An 18,799-nucleotide genomic window follows, 5' to 3' on the forward strand; every position below is an offset into this window, starting at 1 on the left:
ATGGAATATTCACAAACATTATGATGACTCAGTGGAAATCCTCTGAGGAAAGCAGAGAGGGGTAGGTCTATGAGACTATTAAAAAATACAACACACATTCAAAATACAGGGACCGGAAGGGATGTGTGCTGTTTATGTGAGAGAAGATTGATTGAGTCTCACTCCAGCTGTCTTGCGATAACAGAAGTAGGGGGGGAAACCATGAATTCTAGCATTACCTAGAAGTGCAATGTCTTTAAATATCCCATTCCGCAAGCCAGTTAAAGAAAAACTGCTTACTTCTAAGGAGTCTAGCTTAACTAGCACACTGATTTTAACGAAACTATTTGTGTTTCCTGTGTGCTCTAGTTTTATCTCTATTTCCTCTTATTCTGAATTGCCTTGCTGTTGCTTATCTTTAATCTCCTCTTGCAGCTGTTTGTCATGTAGCTTTCCCTTCCAGGTGTTTCTCTAGGCTATCTGGGAAGACAACGGAAGTGTCTTCATCAAATTCTGTTTCACTTACATTTTCATTCCAGACTCAACTGTAGATATGGGGGGCAATGGGGGGGGGGAGCCACAAAGAGTTGGGAATCTGCAGCATCCCATGATGTGGATGAGAGTTCATGGGAAAGAAAAGGGTTCAGAAAAGAAAAAGCAAATCAAGATATGAGGGCAGAATGCCCATTATTATTGCTTACATTGATAGCCAATTAGGGAACTTTAGTGAAGAAATAAATTCCATACATCTCCAGATGACTTTAAGCAGCACATAACCCAACTAGCATGCAGTCGTAAAGATTAAATTGTAGGAGAAACTAGCCATTATATTTTTAGTCTATTCTTCGCACAGGTGGTGCTGGCAAGTCTGTGCTTCTGCACAATGTGTGACTGTTACTTTGAGTATGATTGATCTCCTCAGTCCTCTCAACTCCCTCCAGAGCCTCTAGAAAAAGTTAGCAAAAAGATCTGTACCAAGCAGGCAGGATTAGAGCTGGTCTGCATGAAAGCCAAGTGGTGGTATTTCAAGGCAGTGAATCTATTTAAATGCACAATAAAACACAAAAAAATCCAAAATGGCCACATATAAATATGCTGCTGTTAATTTCTAAATCCTGCTGAACAGAAAAACAGTATTTCCATTTTTATGCTCTCCCCTCACCCCGGTGCACATCAGAGGGAGGTAAAAAGTAAATTAACTGTATCATAGGCACATGGTACTTCCCTGCTCAGATTACACCACAAAATGTAGGCAGTTCCTTTGGAATGGATGTGAGTTGAAAGCAGCACTTGGAAACAGAGGACCAGTAATATGACTGGAGACAAAAGGTTATAAGAAACTGTAACTATAGCCACAGGTCTGTAAATCTACCCACATGTGCATTGTAATAGTTAACTAAATGCATCTATTAGGTTTATTATTGCATAAGAATTTTAAAAATCTCTTGGTTTAGCTTTGGTTTTGCTACATATTGTGATTTGCTGGTTCTAAAAGTATATATTGCTGTTGTCTTTATTCCTAGGCTTTGTTCTTAAGATTTACATCTCAGCATTTAAAGTTATTGTTAAGTTTGTTCTGTCTGACAAGGTTTGAAAACTTTTAGCAGATGTAAAATGATTTAGTGGGTATTTTTAGCTATTGACCGTAAAAACTATGGTGAAAGTTGCATGCAGTCTTTGCATTCTACTTTTCTGCAAGGTATCTCAGATGCAGAAAGAAGTATTTGTATTATTAATTACATCTTAAATTGGTTTATTCATTCTTTTTAATGAGAAGCAATTGCTTTAGATGCTACGTCTGGGCTTTGGGCTGAATTAAGCAATGTCTTTTAAACTTTACATTCTTAGAGAAAGTTAAGTTTGCTTTTGTTGGTACAAATCAAGGAGGAGTTGTGATTCAGTGTGACAGATTGAATGTGAGCCATATGAGACTGACAGGGTCAGGCCCTTATAAAAGCTGATTGCGTGTGTTACAAAATATTAGAGAATAATTTAGATTCTGACAGTGTTGAGTGCTTCATGAGCTTTTTTCCTTTCCTCATTCCATTGGCTCGTGTGATGAAAAATGCTTGGGAGCAGTCATTTCTTTGCAGAATGTCTTATGATGTGAATTCTTAAGGAATCACAACAGCTACAAAGAGTGCAGAGTAAGCAAGGGATAGTATTTTCAGTTGATGGTCATAGCTAAATCACTTTAGATCAATCAAAATTAGCTATGTTTAGGGTTTTTTTCTGCATTAGGAAACATGCTATGAGACACAGCATACTCCAAGCACCAGTCTTCTCTTAATAAGGATTACATTTTCACTGTGGCATGTGATGAAATGTAACTCACACGACTCTCATTAACACTGCTTACAGAAATTGCATGTTCACTCTGATGAACAGTTGTCCCTAAAAATACCATAGCAGTGAATCGATTTGCTGCCTCCCTTTTGCTTTTAGCAAAGAGAGAGAGAGTGTGTATTTGCAATCTTTTGATGAATAGATTCTCTTCCAATCTGATATTTCTTTTTTAGAATGGAGTAATTGTCTTCATTATGTAGAAGACAAATGAAAGACATTGTTTTGCAAGTCCTATTGCTGGTTAATCATGAGGTCTCTTGATACAATGTGTCTGAGCACATTTTTTTCTGTTAAACTTCACATAATCCTCCAGGAGCTGAGGCAATGTTAGAGCCGATTGTGAATGGAGGATATTGATGTGTGTGTGTGTGTGTGTGTACGCTAGTGAGAAGCAGAAAAAGGAGAATTTTTGTGCATTCACACGTGTTTCTTGCATACAATATAACAGATGCATCAGAATATAAGAGAATTAATCATCTATATTATAAGGCATTAAAGAGTTTTATAGGGGAAGTGAAGCTTTGTCAGGAATTGCCTGAGCTGTCCTTGTATTAAATGTCTGTTGGGCAGACAGCAGCTGCCCTAATCCTACAGAAGGGCAAAGGAAATCAGGGTCTGGGGAAAGGGGGTTTCAAAGGAGACCCTAAGAAAGAAGGAGGCAGTGGGTTCATAAAGCAGCATATCCAGGATGGAGTTGAATAAGATAGTTGGAATGCTAAGAAACATAAAAGAATGAGAAAAAAGAAGGTCAGAGCTAGAAGAATCAGGTGGGAGAAAATCTGTAAGAGAATGGACACTGAAGATAGGACTATGCAGCCAATTCATGAGAAAAGGTGAGACAGGCCAAAGTTCACATACTGATCTGAAATAGGTGTTCAGCTCTTTGACTCCAGTATTTAACCAAAGATCTAAACCAGGCTTCCTCAACCTCAGCCCTCCAGATGTTTTTGGCCTACAACTCCCATGATCCCTAGCTACCAGGACCAGTGGTCAGGAATGATGGGAATTGTAGTCTCAAAACATCTGGAGGGCCAAGGTTGAGGAAGCCTGATCTAAACTGTAGTGTTACATACTAATAATTCTCTACCTACAATATACTATCATAATGCATAACAGATTGAGGGTCAGCTAGAGAACTGGCCAATTTGTATCTCCACTGAAGTCACAGTAGTCATCCCTGTGCATCTTAAGCAGTACAGTATATGAATTCTTAACCAAGAGACAAAAAGACAACTCCTGATATTGGTTTATTATGAAGGATGTGCTAGCAGAAGTCATCCGATTCATTCTTACCTCATTTTTGTAAGAAGCTGTCCAAATTCTGTTCTTAATTTATGGAATGGTAAATAGTTCCTGGTCCTATTGTGCCCATCTAGAAAGAACAGATGGTAGTTTAAACAAGTTCTGCTATGGGATAAAATGTTCCAAGTCTTTGACAGATCGTATCCATCTGTATAGAAGAAACAGGGTTTGTGTAAAGTAAACAAGATAAATTCAAAGAATTTAAATTCTGTCTTGAAAAAGGGCTGTTTGTGGTTCTGTACCTCAAACATTACCCAGTCCAAAGGCATTATGTACACTTAAATGTGCTATTTTTGTCAGATAGGCACAAACAGCAAGGCGCAAAACACCAAGAACCCGTAGAACAGTGGAGAACAGTGGTCACTGCCCAGGATAATAAGCTCAGAAACTAATGATCTATTACAAGCAGCCAAAAAACCAGATGTTCTTTATTTATAGAAATACATCTGTATATGAGGCTAATTGTTGCATTTGTTGACCCAACTGGCTAGAGTTTAGCCCTAGCCAGCGCAATATATATCAGTTGAGTTAAAAATATACAAAAATATAAGAAGTGCCCTACTAGATTGGACCAAAGACTTAGGAGGTTGGTTTGTTCAAACATAGGAATAAGGGCCATCTGTTTACTCTCTTGTGTAGAAGCTGACCTCCAGATGTTACTGAACTACAGCTCCCATTTCCCCTCAACACTGGCCAGGCTGGTGGGGGATGGAGTCTAATCACATTGGGAGAGCATCATATTGACTACTGCTGCCTGGTGGGTGCTCATAAACTAGGGTCTTACTCTGTGTTGACATTTCCTCAACATCTAGTTAGCAGCTTGTCAGTAGGTCTATCCCAATTTGGTCTTCGGCTTTTTGTACATTTGTATTCCAGAAATGCTACACTGGGCAAGAATGGTATTGCAGCTAAGGGTTCAAAATATGTAATATTTAACATTTTATAGGCAAGCATGACCCGCCCTCCCCGGGTCTGTGTACCCCAGGCTATGCATGGACCCCATCAAACAATTTATATATTTATGTAATATGTGAAAGTGTCCACTTAGGCCTTCCACTTCCACTAAAGAGCTATATCAGGTCCTCAGAGGGCTTGTGCTACCATTAGCTAGAGTGCTTTGAGGTGATGTGGAAGGGCAGCAAACTCTGAGTTATATATATTGGGCCCCGCCCTGGGCTCCCTCCCTCCCTGTCAGTAATCACTGTCTATACTGTGATTCTAATAAATCAAAATGTAATCTAGAACAAATGTTTGATTCTTATCACTGGGGAAGAAGATGTGTTGCAGACATATATAGAGTATTAATTTTATTGATAACATATGGTGCTTTCTATCAGATTGAAAACTGCATCTTCTTGAAGGCCTTTCTTTTCATGTCAGTTGTTTCTTCATGTTTCCTTCTGTTGCATTAATTTTTACTGGCTCTGTTATCTGTTGTCTACGGACTGTGGGCAACGTGAGTGGATTGCTTGAGCATTAGCTCATTTTCTTGCTTCCTTGTAATAATGAGTTATATTCCCTTGCTTAATCCCGCTTGTGTTTATAATTTTCCTTTACTGGAAAACGAATAAGAAGTTGCTTGTTTTCAAAGGAATGAAGAACTGACAAAAGTAGAACATTTCACGCAATGGCTACCATGCTCAGATGATTTGCCTTCACCTGTTTATGCCAAGAGGTAGGGATATTGTATCATACATTTGGGCTTGTACTTGTCTAGGAGACTGTAACTAAATAGGACAGTAAAATGCATGTATGGAGGTTGCTCGTATGCCTCATAACTTTCCTGGCAGCTGTGTAGTAAAGAGCCTCGGAATGACCAATAACTGCATCTCCCTTCTATCCTGAATGGATGCTAGCAGTCATACTTGGAAAACCTTACTGGCCCATGACAGATTTTACACAGGAGTTTCTCTTCTAGTTTCTCTCACAGGAGTTTCTCTCTTGTCCATCTTTGTCCCCTGACCACACCCAAACCCTATGATATTAATGGGTCAGCCTACCCACAGTTGACTGAGGTATGTGAGGCTCATCTCGGCCAGCTGACCTCTGGTTGAATGTTACCGCTGTGGATTTGCTGTGTAGGCCTGTCACTTAGGACCAACCTTGAGTTTAAGCTTTGACAAAATGACATGAAGGTTCCTTGGTGATGAATTAAAATCTGTTGGAGCTAACTGTTGTTGGAAGATGGCTTTTTGATACACAGTTCTCTGTGGACTGTTCGGATCCATAAAGTCAACAAGCGTCAAGCTAGATGCGGACTTAGGCACAATGGTCCTGCCCCAGAAAAGCAACAACTGTAGGATAACAATTCAGGTAGGTAGGTAGCCATGTTGGTTTGACGCAGTCGAAATAAATTTAAAAAATTAAAAAATTGTCCTGTAGCACCTTAGAGACCAACTAAGTTTGTTCTGGGTATAAGCTTGAAGAAGTGTGCATGCACATGAAAGCTTATATCCAGAACAAACTTAGTTGGTCTCTAAGGTGCTACTGGACAATTTTAGTAGGATAAGGAAGGCATCTATGAGAATATTCCTGGCTATAAGGGCATACAAGATAGTGCAAGATTCCTAAAACAGCCAATTTCATCTTAAAAAAGATTTTATGATATTAGGGGGTGCTTGGGACCACTTTTCTGGCTCCAGGAGAAGAAATAAGGATAAATATAGAAGGTAAAGCTTTTTGGGCAGCACAGACCAAGTGATTAAGAAATGGGTGTTGGATATGAGTCTTATTTCTTCATTTGGGGAAATGTTTAAGAATTGCTCTGCGGTTAGGTTCTAGAAATAGGTATTGCACAGAACATTTGGACCCATGCTCAGACTTGTGCTTAAGTGCTCGTTCCTTCCTTTCAGTCTGTTTCATCTAGTATTTATGTGTGAGCAGGAAATAATACAACTTGGGGCAATGAGACTAGCCACAGTAATACAACATTTGATGGACAAGGGCCTTCACTTTAGCCTTTTCTTTTTATTTGTTAATAAAATACAGCATAACCCATTTGGTACAGGACTGGTTTGCAAGCCACATGTTACTTATGGAAAAGACCACAATAACTTCCTGTGGTAATAAGGGAACATAATATATAATTTACAAAAGAAACCAAAACAGATATTCTAATGTGATTCTGGTTTATGGGGGAAATCTGGTATGAAGCTCCAAGCTCATTAAGATCCTGAGAACCACACAAATACATCAAGGGCATAATGTGACTGTAAGTATTTTCCCCAAATTCCCAGAAAGACTGGCCTTTGCAATTACTGCGCATAGATTCCATGTAGTATACAAAAACCCAGACCTCAAGGGTTTGCAAATTGAATTAAGATAATGAAGCAACCTATATATATTGGCTCTTTTCCAAAGGTTAGTTACAATGCATACCTAACCTGTCTACCCAGAAGTAAGTCCTATTGAAGTCAATGGGGCTTACTCCCAGGAAACTGGGGTTAGAATTACAGTCTTAGCCACCAGACAAACCCACAATTTTGTAGCTTGTAATTCACAAGCATTACTTCCTTACCCCCATGTGTCACGTGGCACCCCGCTTTGAAGACTAACTTTCAAAAGCAGTTTATTGTAAGTGATTGAAGCCTGATGTTCTGTGAATAGTAAATCTCCTAGGCATCTCTAAGCCCATCTAAAATAGCATACTGGTTCCCAACATGTGTCCTGGTCTGCAATAGCCCCATGTAAGATAGACCTGGTGCATAACATAGATTTTCATTAAATTCTCATTTTGCTGCTGGTGCTGGTCCAATTTCAACTACTTGGAGATCTCTGAATGCCAGATTGGTGACTGACATCTCCAACTGGCTGAGCCCTCCAGCTTTCTTAAGCAGGTAAGCAGAAGAGCTTATTTAATGTATTTAATATACTACCTTTTTCTCCAAGGTGTACATGGTTCGCCCCACTCCTCAGTTAATCCCTAGAATGACCCAGTGAGGTAGTTTAAGAGACTATGACAGGCCCAAGGTCACCCAGTGAGCTTCATGACTGAGTGGGGATTTGAACCCAATCTCCCAGGCCATAGGCCAACGCTCTAACCACTACATCACCCTGGCTTCCTAGAGTACGTCTGTTATGGGGCAGCTTTATCACTGTAGGTAAATAAATATAGGAAAAGAAAAATGTTACTTAGAGAAGGATCTATATATTTTCCTTGAAGCTTGAATTTGATTTATTCTGGACTGTTTTGTTTGTTTATTGTTTTATTTATTTATTGCTTTATTTTATTTAATGTGCTGTAAACCGCTTTTAGGTTTTTTCTTTAGAATACAAAGTGGTATAGAAATGAAATTAATAGTAATAGTAATAATAAATTCCACAGCAGAAAAAGGCACCTAGACATTCTGTTGTGGCGACCATAGCCTAGGTTTAAGGAGCCATTTGGTGATTAGCTTATATATCTGAGTTTCTAACACTTCCATTAAAACCCTTTCCCCAAAGCATGTATATTTATAAATGTTTTGGATTGGGTGATCCTGAATATAGGGGGAAAACAATATTTTAAATTCCAGTAAAGCTAAGCAGCTTAAAAATAAATTTTGTCACCAAGATCTGCCCACTCAATCTTGCCCTGCACTTCCCATCCCAGAAGCAAGTTGGTTGTAGAATGGTTGTAAGTTGTAGAATGCTTCCAAAGGTTCTTCAGTTGGTTGCTTTCCAAGGAGAGGTACTCCCACTAGAAAGCACATAACATTTTGATCTTTTCTACCTGTATATCTTGAGTTAAGGCACTCCTTTCATCAGTCTTACCCTCAGAAAGTATGTGAGATGAAGGAAAGAAAAGTGAACATGATTGTGTAGAAGGTTTCCACCCTACAAAAGTTGAAGAAACAACTGCACCCTTCAATCACTAAATAAACATGATTAGGAAGAAAGTCCCACTTCAAAGGGGGAAAGTTTTTTTTGGTTTTTTTTTTTTAAAAAACCCTGTTTGGTATATCCAAACCCTTGAGCACTTCTAAAGTTGTTCTGTTATGGTAGAAAATGTCTGTTGAAGAACTGGGAAGAATCTTCAAAGTGGGGAAGAATGGAGAGCAACAGACTCACAAAGATTGACCCAGTGGTCACACATGTCTCCACAATTCCTGAATAAATATTACAATGTTGTGCCCACCATACTACTTCCATTACTTTATGGAGAGAAGACAATTTCACAAGATTCTCTCCAGATGTTCCCTGTGTGCCAGCCTTTTTCATACATTCATCAAAATGTGCCGATATCTGGGCCTATGTCCAGAGCACGAATAATAGTAACAATAGTAACAACAACTTCTTCTTCCTCCTCCTCTTCTTCTTCCTCTTCTTCTCCTCCTCTGTTTAATTTGTATACTGCCCTTCATCTGACGATCTCAAGGTGGTTCACAGCATAAAATGTCTGGGATGTAGCTAGCTGGTATTCTCCATGTACATTAGGAACATTGAGGAGAATAAATGAAAGGGGCGGAGTCCAGAGTGTTTAGAATTCAGATCAGTTCTCATAATGGGAAATTTCCGAATTGTAATGTAGGATTCTACTGTAACGAATGGATAGTGTAACAAAGAATCCTTCTTGGGCCCATCACATACTGTGCAACTGTCCCATTTAAATTGGGACATTCCAGATTTACAGAAGCCACCCTGGCTTCTGACCCCAATCCCAGGTGTCCCATTTTTCACCCTGTGCTGTGGCGCAAGTAAATTGGCTCATACCAGAATGCAGGACCAAAAGACGGAAGCAAAACTTACCCTGCCCCCCCCTGTCACCAGTATTCTTCCTCCTTCCACCGTGCCTTTCCAGCCAACATACTTCCAGAAGCCAGCACCACACTGGCTACACTGATGGCAGTGACCATGGCAGTGGTGGCTGAAGGCACTGCATAAAGATGCAAGGGAGGGAGCTAGAGTGAGAGGAGGGATGCCTGTCAAGGTTGTGTCCCAATTTTCCTCACTCCAGTGATGGAAGGTATGCCATTAATTTTGGGTCTATTAATTATGGTAGGTCTACTCTGAGCAGGACTTAGACCTTCATTTGTTAGCCCGCATTCAGCCTCCCTCCCCCCAGCTTCTAAACCCTTGTTAAGGTTTCACACTGTCTCCTTGGCATCTGATGGAAAAGAGAGAGATAGAACTGGGAGATGTTTGCATATTGTTGACACCGTAGTTTAAATCCCTCATGACAGCTTCACACAGTTCTTTATTCAAAGTACAGCACACTGAAAAGCAAACATGAGTTACATGGGAGAATCTACAGCTGGTGATATTGTTATTTCTGAATGGCAGCATTTTACATCAAAGAGAAAGGCATGTATCTATGTATCTTAACGAATCAAATTAATTTCATTATCTTTTATGGAGAGATTTTGTACAAGCTTTTGACTGATGGTTAATGGTTGCAGACTCATTAACAGCATGACAGATTTAAGCTTCAGTTTCAAAGATTTTGCTTCCATTCCTGGAGGAAAAGTAGAAAGTACTGTTTCTCAGCATGTTTGGGTTTTGTGTCATTAAAAACTCCCCTCTTCCTGAAACATTTGTCTGAATTCAATTTGTTTGAAATCTGTGGTAGTGATTAACATTTCAGTCTGAGTATTTCAAAGACGTGCTTCAGCTTGTCCTGCATTAAAACAATAATTTTTCGCCTCCAGCTAAATGGCATTAATTGGTATTTATATATTATTATTAGGAAAGTTTGTTTTGTCAATTGAGTTTCATAGTAAACTAAACAAGCTGCTGGTGTGAGTGGAAAAGCCAGATGCATTTATGCCACATCTTAATTTCCAAGAAACAATTTAACCCATTCAGCTGTTATGCCAACTCACCCAATGCAGTTAAACTGTGGAATTTAACTATGTATTGGGTTCCACAAGATGGCCACCAACTTGGATCACTTTAAAAGGAGATTAGATAAATTCATGGAGGATAAGACTGTCAGTGGCTACTAGCCATGATGACTTTGTGCTACCTCCAGTATCAGAGGCAGAATGCTTTGAAACATCAGTTGCTGGGGATCATGAGTACGAAAGGGTTATTGCGGTCGTGTCCTGCTCGCTTACTGTGAGACTAGAATGCAGGACTTCGAAGGATCCTTCTTGCGTTATTAAGTAAAGGCTCAGTATCTATGTTTAGTGCCAGAACTCGCTGTCTAATAGAGAACAGATACTGTCAAGGAAAGTAGGCTGGAAGGTGCGCAGCTCAAGTTACTTGCTCCTTGAAGCAGAGCAGCAATAGTCTCCCCATCTGCAAGTCATGGTGCATAATGCCCAAGGCCAGCCAAGTCATCCTGGCTCCTGAGACAGATCATTCCACTTAGCAGCAAATTGCTGGTTATTTAATTTACTGTTTCATGACATCTCAAATCAGATGCCTTAGGGGTGGCTGCCTCACTATATCTAATGGTAGGACAGGTCCCAGCTATAAGGGTAAGCAGAGATGTGAAGTCTAGGAGTTGTACTATATCTATATTTGTCATTCAGAAGCCAAATGCATCTTTTCTCCAAAAAGAAATAACAGGTTGAAGATTTCATCTTTTTAAGGATGCCTTTACACAAGGAGAGTAGTTAATTGGTTGTTAAATGCGACCTTTTATCTAAGGAAGTGTAACAGTTATGTGAGTGCAGGACAGAATAGGAACCAGTTTAATACATTTAAATTGCTCTGAAAAGTGTTATTTGAAAAGCAGCAGGGGTCATTCTTTGTGAAACACAAAAAAGATTTTTTTAAAAAAGTAAAAAAAAAAAGCCTGATGTGTATATGCCCACATTACAAGACCACCAGCCAGGCTAGAAAAATGGTATGACTGGCATCTTATCCTCTGGAGAACCAGAGTTCTTAGATGCTTCATGAGTATTTTGAAGATCAAAGCATAAGCACATTAACAGACTCCAGTTTTATCTGCAGCAATCAGTCTCTTGCTGTCAGAGTGTGGAAAATCATAGAAAGGCTGTAACCAAAACATGCTGGAGATTGATATGGAGAAAGCAAAATATGGTGCAATTAACATGTTACTGTATATTGCAATCAAAATTGATTAACAAAATTGTTAATCATGGAAATGGCATTGTCTAGACAACTTTGATGGACAATTTATTACAATAAATAGCAAATACTCTTGTAGTGAGATTTATTGTGATATAAATGTCCCATGATTTTTTTAGAGTTCATTATCAGACTTGAACCAAATCTTATCTGTTATTTTGGAGATATGGCTATAGCAGAAGGTGAAACCACTAAGTATAATTGACAATTCAGGGTGCACTACCAAGACTGACATACTATGGAAGATTTCTGGATGCTGGGCTTTGATGCTGATATTTCCCAACATGAAATTCAACAGTTTCAGGAACAGTCTTGGTTTGCTGAAAACAGCTGATAAACATATTTCTATGTTCCTACTTTTACCTGAAGTGGAAGGCAACATCCCTGTGGTATACCATGACTCTAGAACCAAAATCTTGAGAAATACATGTCTCTGTGGTGACGTGTTTGCATGCATGTTTCTGTGTAACGTGTGAGCTTGGTTACAACAGATACTTGCAATTTATCTGGAGAAAATTCAACAGCAAAATTGCCTGCAGTGAATTGAGCCTTCATAAATTCACATTCTGCTTAATATTTTAAATACCCAAGCCCCTTTGGAAAACATGCAAAGAAACATTAAACTTTGGGTAGTTCTTGTATTTCTGAGGGATAACCTGTGTATGCCTTGGAGAACAGAGTGGGAAAGGAAAGTATGAGAGGCAGCCTGTGGAAAAGACACAAGTAACCTTTTATACATGCAGAAGGGAAGGTCAGTGTATGTATATGTGAATGCATTTATTCATTCTGGCTTGTGTCCTGTCTTATCCCTAAGGTGGATAACATCATATATAATATATACAGCCGACAAAAATGGAGGAAAATGCAAGCAAAATATAATCACCTGTCCTTGCCACAGCCTCTGTCCTGCTACTCTTGTTGCCTCCCTCCCCAACCCACTTGCTCCTATTCCCAGCCAATATTCCCTAGTACAGAGGTCAGCAAACTTTTTCAGCAGGGGGTCGGTCCACTGTCCCTCAGACCTTGTGGGGGGCCAGATGATATTTTGGGGGAAAAATGAACGAATTCCGATGCCCCCAAAATAACCTAGAGATGCATTTTAAATAAAAGCACACATTCTACTCATGTAAAAACACCAGGCAGGCCCCACAAATAACCCAGAGATGCATTTTAAATAAAAGGACACATTCTACTCATGTAAAAACACGCTGATTCCCGGACCGTCCCTGGGCTGGATTGAGAAGGCAATTGGGCCGGATCCGGCCCCCAGGCCTTGGTTTGCCTACCCATGCCTTAATATGTGGACCAGTTCAATTAAACCAAATTCTTTCCCAAATGCATTCCTACAGACTGCAACTCAGGGCCCCCCTCCCCCATTTTTGGTTGGTTGCAAATCTGTCTCCTTTCTACAAAGTACTTTAATCAATTTGACCCCTATGATGACCTTTGACTACATGTTTTCTTGCATGTTAACATTGTTTCACTATTTTTTACTTGGTTCAGCATGTAAAATTGTTGAAAAATTGTGCCAGTTGTGAGCATGGAGATCTCTATGCTGACTGCATATTCCTATGCATATTGTAGAATTTTCTGTCCCACCCTTTTAAATGTTGCATGTGATGTATTTTTATGTAATTATGGGCACCAGGAATATGCTGAACTACATAATTTGTTTTTTGTTTCAGTTACAAAGATGAATAATGAACTTGGAGATTTTAAGTAAGTAAATAAGTTCCCAGGCTGTATGCTGATTTGTTTCAGCATATGATATGCTAATATATACAATCGGGATATTGAAGGAATTTTAATTAGTTCGTAATCCATCATGGCCTCAGTACATAATGATGAAGGCTTGTGTTTATTCGTCCCCATTGAAATTTACCATGTCCCAGCCAGGGGGAATCTTGGTAACAAAAATAATGTGGTTTAAAGAGATCAGATAGTCATGGGGGAGGGGTCCTACAGCTTTGACATATTCCTAGCATTCAGCCTGGGCAGCTTGGGGAGCCAAGATAATTGGGATCAAAACTGAGATTTCCCATGGCTCATTGACTGATCACTAATATCCTCATCATTTACAACTAATAATGTAACGGATTAGCATTAGTTCCAGAGGTTTTTGTTTTTTGATCAGGCTGATGGTAAACAGCAATGGAAGGGCTGCTGGTGTTGAAGCCATTGAGTTTGCACTTGGTCACCATGTGGAATGTGGAATCCAAAAATGTCCTTTAGGGAATATACAGGAATCAGGTTTAATCAAAGCTTGCTTCAAAAAAGAGGATTAATGATGGTTGAGTCCCCATCTCCAACAACTCAAGAACTGGCTGTTCCTTGATAGGTGGAAGTTCCTCTATAAACAGGACTCTAGGTTCTCCTTGAATTGGCAAAGGTGCTAGGCAAAAACTTAATAGAAAGCCAAAATATGGTTAACTTGATTAGCCACTGATCAGGGTTCTGATGCAATGCAGAAATTCCTATACTCCTTTTTGTGGCTGTACCAGAGGCAGAAAGGGAAATTCATGGAACCTCAGGCTAGCCTAGCCTTATCCTCATAATTCTAAACCATGGCTTTGTGCTATGTGAGCTAAAACATTTTCCAGAATCGTCCCTCAACACCACCCCTATAACCTGTCTCCCCCTCCTCCCCCCGGCATGATCTGCATGTCATTTTAGAACCAACTAGAAATGCTGACATCGAAACAGAAAAGATCCCAATATTTTACTTCAAAAGTCAAATTCTGAGCAAGCTCCTTTGAAAATGGCAGGTTTCAATGGGCCTGTTTGACAGTTGTTCTTAATCCAGATTTGTACATCCAAGATTTTGTCTGTTTCCAGTGAGAGAATGCCATGAAATATTGGATTTAGATTGGAAATCCAGGTCTTACTATCTGCAGTTGTAGGGTATCCTGCACACAGCACAAGGAAATTTATATGCAGTTTGGCAGGACTACAACTCAGCCCTTCTGTTTCTACATCTCTCACCTTCACAATCCATTGACTAATCTGTGGCTTTTCAAAACTTAGCAGTGAATATCTATAGCATCTATATCAATATCTATATAGCTATATCTATCTTCCATGCAGTTTTATTCATTTCAGTAAGAACCCACCAGGTAAAATCCTAACAGAACAGTGCTAAGGATAACAGCATGTCCACATGAGTGCGAGAGGCCCAGTCAAAACACAAACTTGATTTTTCTGTGGCTGAAAATATGTGTTTAATTAGAATAGTGCAAGGGAGAGGAAAAGGAAGGTCTCATGAGAATAGCCCAGGTGTATGATCTTTCCAGTGACACATTCCCCCAACCAACCCTGGTATAACAACTGGCTATTCATAGATGCTGGAGTAACATTCAAATAATATATTACCAAGTTAAGCACTAAAAGAAAGGGGGGGGGAGAGATTTATTTAAAAGCTGGCTCTAAAGATAATATTTCTAGTGGCAGAAGAATGCTATTTATTTTACATTTACGTTTTCCATTCTCTTCAGAAGTTCCCAGCAGAAAAAGAATGTAGGCCGCACTCTGAACTGAAGGCATGGCAGGCAAGTTCACAGATAGCAAGCAGGCGTGTAAGTCCTGAAGGAGAAATAACGAGGATAATGAAATTAGACGAACATTGTATTTTAAGGTCAAAATTACTAAATGGCTCCATTTTTCTACTCAAAGTTGGCCACATAAGCCTGAAATATTGGAACTAAGCACATTCATACTCCCTTGCATACTCAAGTTGTCCATGGTATTTATCTTTTCTATATATGCAGGTAAAAAGGTAAAAGGCAAAGGGACCTCTGGACAACTAAGTCCAGTCGAATTTGACTATGGGGTGCAGCACTCATCTCTGCTTTCAGGCTGAGGGGGCTGGCGTTTGTCCACAGACAGCTTTTCTGGGTCATGTGGCCAGCATGATTAAACTGCTTCTGGTGCATGGAACACCATGATGAGTGCCAGAGCACATGGAAACACGGGGGGGGGGGGGGGGTTTGCATGTGTATGATATCAAACACATGTGTGTGTGTGTGTGTGTGTGTGTGTGTGTGTGTGTGTATTTCTGGAAAACTGGAAACCTAACAGGATTATCAGCATACTTCCTTAAAACTCTTTCACATTAATTTGCATGTCCATCTAGACAAGCAAACACCTATTTACCATTCTCGTATAAACTCCAATTATAAAATTAAAGTGAACATATTTGTAAGCTACATAATCACAGCAGACACATAAACAAAAGATGCAGAATCAGCCCCTATTGTGTGTGCTTTAAAAATTATTACTGCCATGAAAGCAGTTTTGTTTCTACTGTCTAGGACAGCAAGCCCATATGCCAATTTCTTCCATTGTTTTCCAGCCTTCCTTTCCCTTCTCCTTTTATATTGCTATACTTTTCTGTTTTGCTCACCAATCAATGTTCTTTGCTTCAAAAGAATGTTTTCCCCACAGCTGGTGGTTGCTTTTGTTTTTCAGATTTCCTTATAATTCCTATGAATGTTCTGTTTTCTTGTGATGGGCTATACAATTTTTAAGTGGGCATGGAAATAGAGGTCTCTGTTCACTGTTAGCATAGTCACAAAGTTAGGTTGACAAGATAATGAGTGAGTTCACATATAATTCTAAGCTATGTTTTGTTTAACACATGGTTTATTGAATAAACCTCAGAACTGTCTCACAGATGATCAAACAAGCCATAGTTTGTTTCTCCAAAGTTACTTTGTTTTCCAGCTGTTCTTGCCTCATGCCTCTATAGATTTGCAAGTATGTGCAGTGGGGTACCCAAACAGACCATGGTTAACAAGGTTCTTGGGTTGGGATGTAATGCTGAACCATAGTTAAAATAAGCCATGGTTCATGAGCCAATAGGAAACTATGGCTGCATATCATGGTTTATTGCTGGAAACAAACTGTGGTTTGTCTGTCAGACAGGGTTCAGATATTCAAACAAATCACACCTTAACTAAAGGAACGATGTCTCAGTGTTAAGTGTGAACCCAGGTCAATAAATACATAGAATAAAAAGTGTTCTACAACATATAATTATTTGAAAAATATATAATGTATAACACAAGTATCATATTCTCTGTTTTTACCGCCATAGGGACGCGGGTGGCGCTGTGGGTTAAACCACAGAGCCTAGGACTTGCCGATCAGAAGGTCAGCAGTTCGAATCCCCGCGACGGGGTGAGCTCCCATTGCTCGGTCCCTGCTCCTGCCAACCTAGCAGTTCGAAAACACGTCAAAAGTGCAAGTAGATAAATAGGTACCGCTCCGGCGGGAAGGTAACCGGCGTTTCCATGTGCTGCTCTGGTTTGCCAGAAGCGGCTTCGTCATGCTGGCCACATGACCCGGAAGCTGTACACCGGCCAATAAAGCGAGATGAGTGCTGCAACCTCAGAGTCGGCCACGACTGGACCTAATGATCAGGGGTACCTTTACCGCCCTAGAATTGCCAAAATGTGCTAGTTTCATTTGACTTTGGTACAAAAAGCAATCTCAAAATTTCAAAGCACAAAGGTAATTGAGGTGGGCCAGAACAGTATGAAAACATGTTTTGAACAAAAAGAAGTAATAGGGGAATCATGTTCAAAATATATAAAACCTACAACTTCAGAAAGTCTGTGCTAACCATTAGATAAGTGCTTCCTTTCACACCCTCACAATCCGGAAATGTGTGAGCTCATCAAAAATTAGTGTGAGAATATTCTTGGCGTTTTTACCAAACCACACTGTCAGAGGTAACTGAAGTGCTTTTCAGAACATGAATGAACAACTGGCAACTGCAATAATTATGCAGTAATTATCCTGTATAATGTATAGGATAGACTGCTTGCTTGTGATGGATCAGAATTAGACTCCTGACACTAAAGACAGCAGAAGATTCTAAGCAGGAATAGCAAGCATAGTGTGAGGGCAAAAAATGGCATAAATTGACATCATTTAAATCCTAAAGACATGTTTCATATAATCACCGTATATTCAGACAACTCAGGAAATGTTTATGAAGAGGGAATCCTCTTGCCCTTAGGCTTCATGGAACAGTTTTTGTTCACCAGTATCATCTGAATAATTAAATAAGATGGCCATTAGAATATGGGCACTTGCACCAAAGAGTCTGTACAAATCAGATTCAGAATTACTTACTCCTATTATGGATTGTTGAAAATGAGAAAAGCAGGAAATACTGTAAGAATTTGTAAGTCTGTTCAGTTCTAGCTTCAATGTTGCAGTGGAGTAATGACCTTCCCCAAGATATCTTGCACGTTCAGATAAACAGAAGCAAAAACTGATAGTGAAAGGGGAAGCATCAGACTTTGCACTGATGTTGGATGAACATGTTGAGGCAGCCCAAGGGGTCAGTGTGCCTACTTTCTTTCTCAAACGCATTGTATTTTAATTCCAAGCATACTTTCAGCTGTTGCCTTTCTATACAACAGTGGAAAACATGGCTCATAGCAAAATTACAACGTATTGTTACAAGGTTTTGGCGTTTCCATTTTTTATTTTCTTCTTCGTTTTATTTGAGTCAAACCCTTAGAATAAGTTCCAGATCTACTTATTACATTCCTACTCCACCCTTTCTGTAAAATGATGAGGTTGACACCAAGAAAATCCACATATAATTAACAAGAAAACAATGTAACAATAAAACCAAAGAATGAATATATACAAAAAATCTGCAGCTAATTAAAAATAAAAAAACAGATTAGAAACACATATTAAAAGAAAGAGAAGCAGGGGGAGGGGAATCAGCCCTGTAGACCAGCATGGCTCTACGTCTTGTTGCCTGTGTGTCTTCTGGGATTCCCCAGCGGCATCTGGCTAGGCACTTTGGGAAATAGGATGCAGGGATGGGTGGCTTTTGGGGTGTGTGGTGTGATAGGATTGGGGAAGGGCACAGGCCAGGATGGAGAGGCTGCATGGATTCTGTAGGGAGAAGGAGGATGGTTTAAAGAAGATAGAGGGGTGTGTATAGGAGAGAGAATTATGTGCGAGAAGCAGTATACAGGCAACTCCTAATCTTCCCACCCTGACTCACCTCCATGTCCAAACACCCTGTGAGCACCCTACAAGCTACAGACTTGCCCTTTCCATTGGGTGTACAACCCCGTCCAGAAGAGGCCACCCAGGTCACAAGACTTGCAACACATAACACCTCTTGGAG

At 39.8% G+C, this 18,799-nt stretch overlaps 1 protein-coding gene across 1 annotated transcript in view; it reads left to right on the forward strand.

The window, feature by feature from the left end:
- The first annotated feature begins 1,265 nt into the window (after positions 1 to 1,265).
- Positions 1,266 to 18,799, forward strand: part of FBLN2 (fibulin 2) — a 127,484-nt gene continuing 109,950 nt past the window's right edge. The window contains 3 exon segments of the mRNA XM_079964961.1: positions 1,266 to 1,337; positions 13,329 to 13,362; positions 15,135 to 15,215. Of these exon segments, the coding sequence (XP_079821087.1) occupies positions 15,182 to 15,215 (34 nt within the window). The 5' untranslated portion in view covers positions 1,266 to 1,337; positions 13,329 to 13,362; positions 15,135 to 15,181.

This window comes from Podarcis cretensis (assembly GCF_951804945.1).
Source record: "Podarcis cretensis genome assembly, chromosome: 2".
In the NCBI taxonomy this organism is placed as follows: Eukaryota; Metazoa; Chordata; class Lepidosauria; order Squamata; family Lacertidae; genus Podarcis; species Podarcis cretensis.